General features: G+C 52.3%; 1 protein-coding gene across 1 annotated transcript; it reads left to right on the plus strand.

The window, feature by feature from the left end:
* Window positions 1-312: 312 nt before the first annotated feature.
* Window positions 313-1,047, plus strand: LOC123254227 (protein ZNF365-like). The gene has a single exon (XM_044683280.1). It carries the CDS (start codon window positions 313-315, stop codon window positions 1,045-1,047), a length of 735 nt encoding a protein of 244 aa, XP_044539215.1.
* Window positions 1,048-1,295: the final 248 nt, after the last annotated feature.

Genomic DNA, 1,295 nt, shown 5'->3' on the forward strand with positions numbered 1-1,295 from the left:
TGTATATGTATAATTATATACATAATTGAGGATAGATTCTATTAATTTCAATATAATTATATATAATTGATAATGAAGTAGTCGGTATTTTATATACTCTATTCTAATATATATTTAGAACTAAATATATAATTAGAATATACTCTATTCTAATAAAGATAATAATTTAATTAGTTGGATAAATATCACGCATTCCGTGGGTATCCACGGACCAGACACTTACTGCTCGTGCCCGATCGGCTGGCACATTGGCTCACCGTGGCCATCCTCTTTGCTCTCTCTCCTCGCCCTTCTTCCAGGAGCTTCAGAGTAATGCAACAGAAGGCTTTTGAGGAAAATCGATACCCCTGGCAAGAGTCCTTCGACAATGTCGCCGTGTGCCTGCCCTTCCGCTGCCCGCGGTGCGGAGATCGCAGCCGCTTCAGAAGCTTGTCCTCCTTGAGGGCCCACCTCGAGTTCAGCCACAGCTACGAAGAGAGGAGCCTCGTCACGAAATGCAGCCTTTTTTCTCCCCTCAAAGACCCGGACCTGATCACGTCCTCGGAGCCCCTGAAACAGGGCAAACTGGGGAGCGGCGGCCGAGCGGTCAAGCAGAAGGCAAACTACGTGAACTTGTGCCACCTGTCCCGGGAGAACCTGCGAGAGAGGAAGTCCCTCCAGTTGGTGGCGGAGAGACCCGTGTCCTTCGTGCCCATCTACACCTCCATAGACTCCTTAGGGGGCCCCCGGGCCAGCCCTGGGCTGCCCACCACGGATGCCAAAGCTTCCTTTGAGGCCCACGTGAGGGAGAAGTTCAATCGGATGGTCGAGGCGGTGGATAAGACCATCGAGAAGAGGATCGACAAGTTGACCAAAGAGCTCACGCAAAAGACGGCGGAACTTTTGGAAGTTCGGGCTGCGTTTGTGCAGCTGACTCAGAAGAAGCAAGAAGTTCAGAGGCGGGAGAGAGCCTTGAACCGGCAGGTGGATGTGGCCGTGGAGATGATTGCGGTGCTGCGGCAGCGGCTCACCGAATCCGAGGAAGAGCTTCTCCGGAAGGAAGAGTGAGTGAAAGGGCGGGCACGGGAGGGGGACCGGGGCAGTGAAAGAGGGAGAAGGGGAGGGGGACCGAGGCAGTGAAAGAGGGAGAAGGGGAGGGGGACCGGGCCTCTAGGGAGGTCCTGGCACTGTGTGACCCATCTTCACTCTGGAGGATCTAAGGGTGAATTACCGGGAAATCTGATTTTTAAGTTCTTGTTGACTCAATGAAAGAGCTGGGGATAAGCCCTTTGACGTCACTCAGTCTCCATCAGAGA

This window comes from Gracilinanus agilis, unplaced genomic scaffold (assembly GCF_016433145.1).
Source record: "Gracilinanus agilis isolate LMUSP501 unplaced genomic scaffold, AgileGrace unplaced_scaffold18061, whole genome shotgun sequence".
NCBI classification, from domain to species: Eukaryota; Metazoa; Chordata; class Mammalia; order Didelphimorphia; family Didelphidae; genus Gracilinanus; species Gracilinanus agilis.

Excerpts from the sequence above, each read along its gene's own strand:
- LOC123254227 (XM_044683280.1), top strand. The coding sequence starts at position 313 with ATGCAACAGAAGGCTTTTGAGGAAAATCGATACCCCTGGCAAGAGTCC.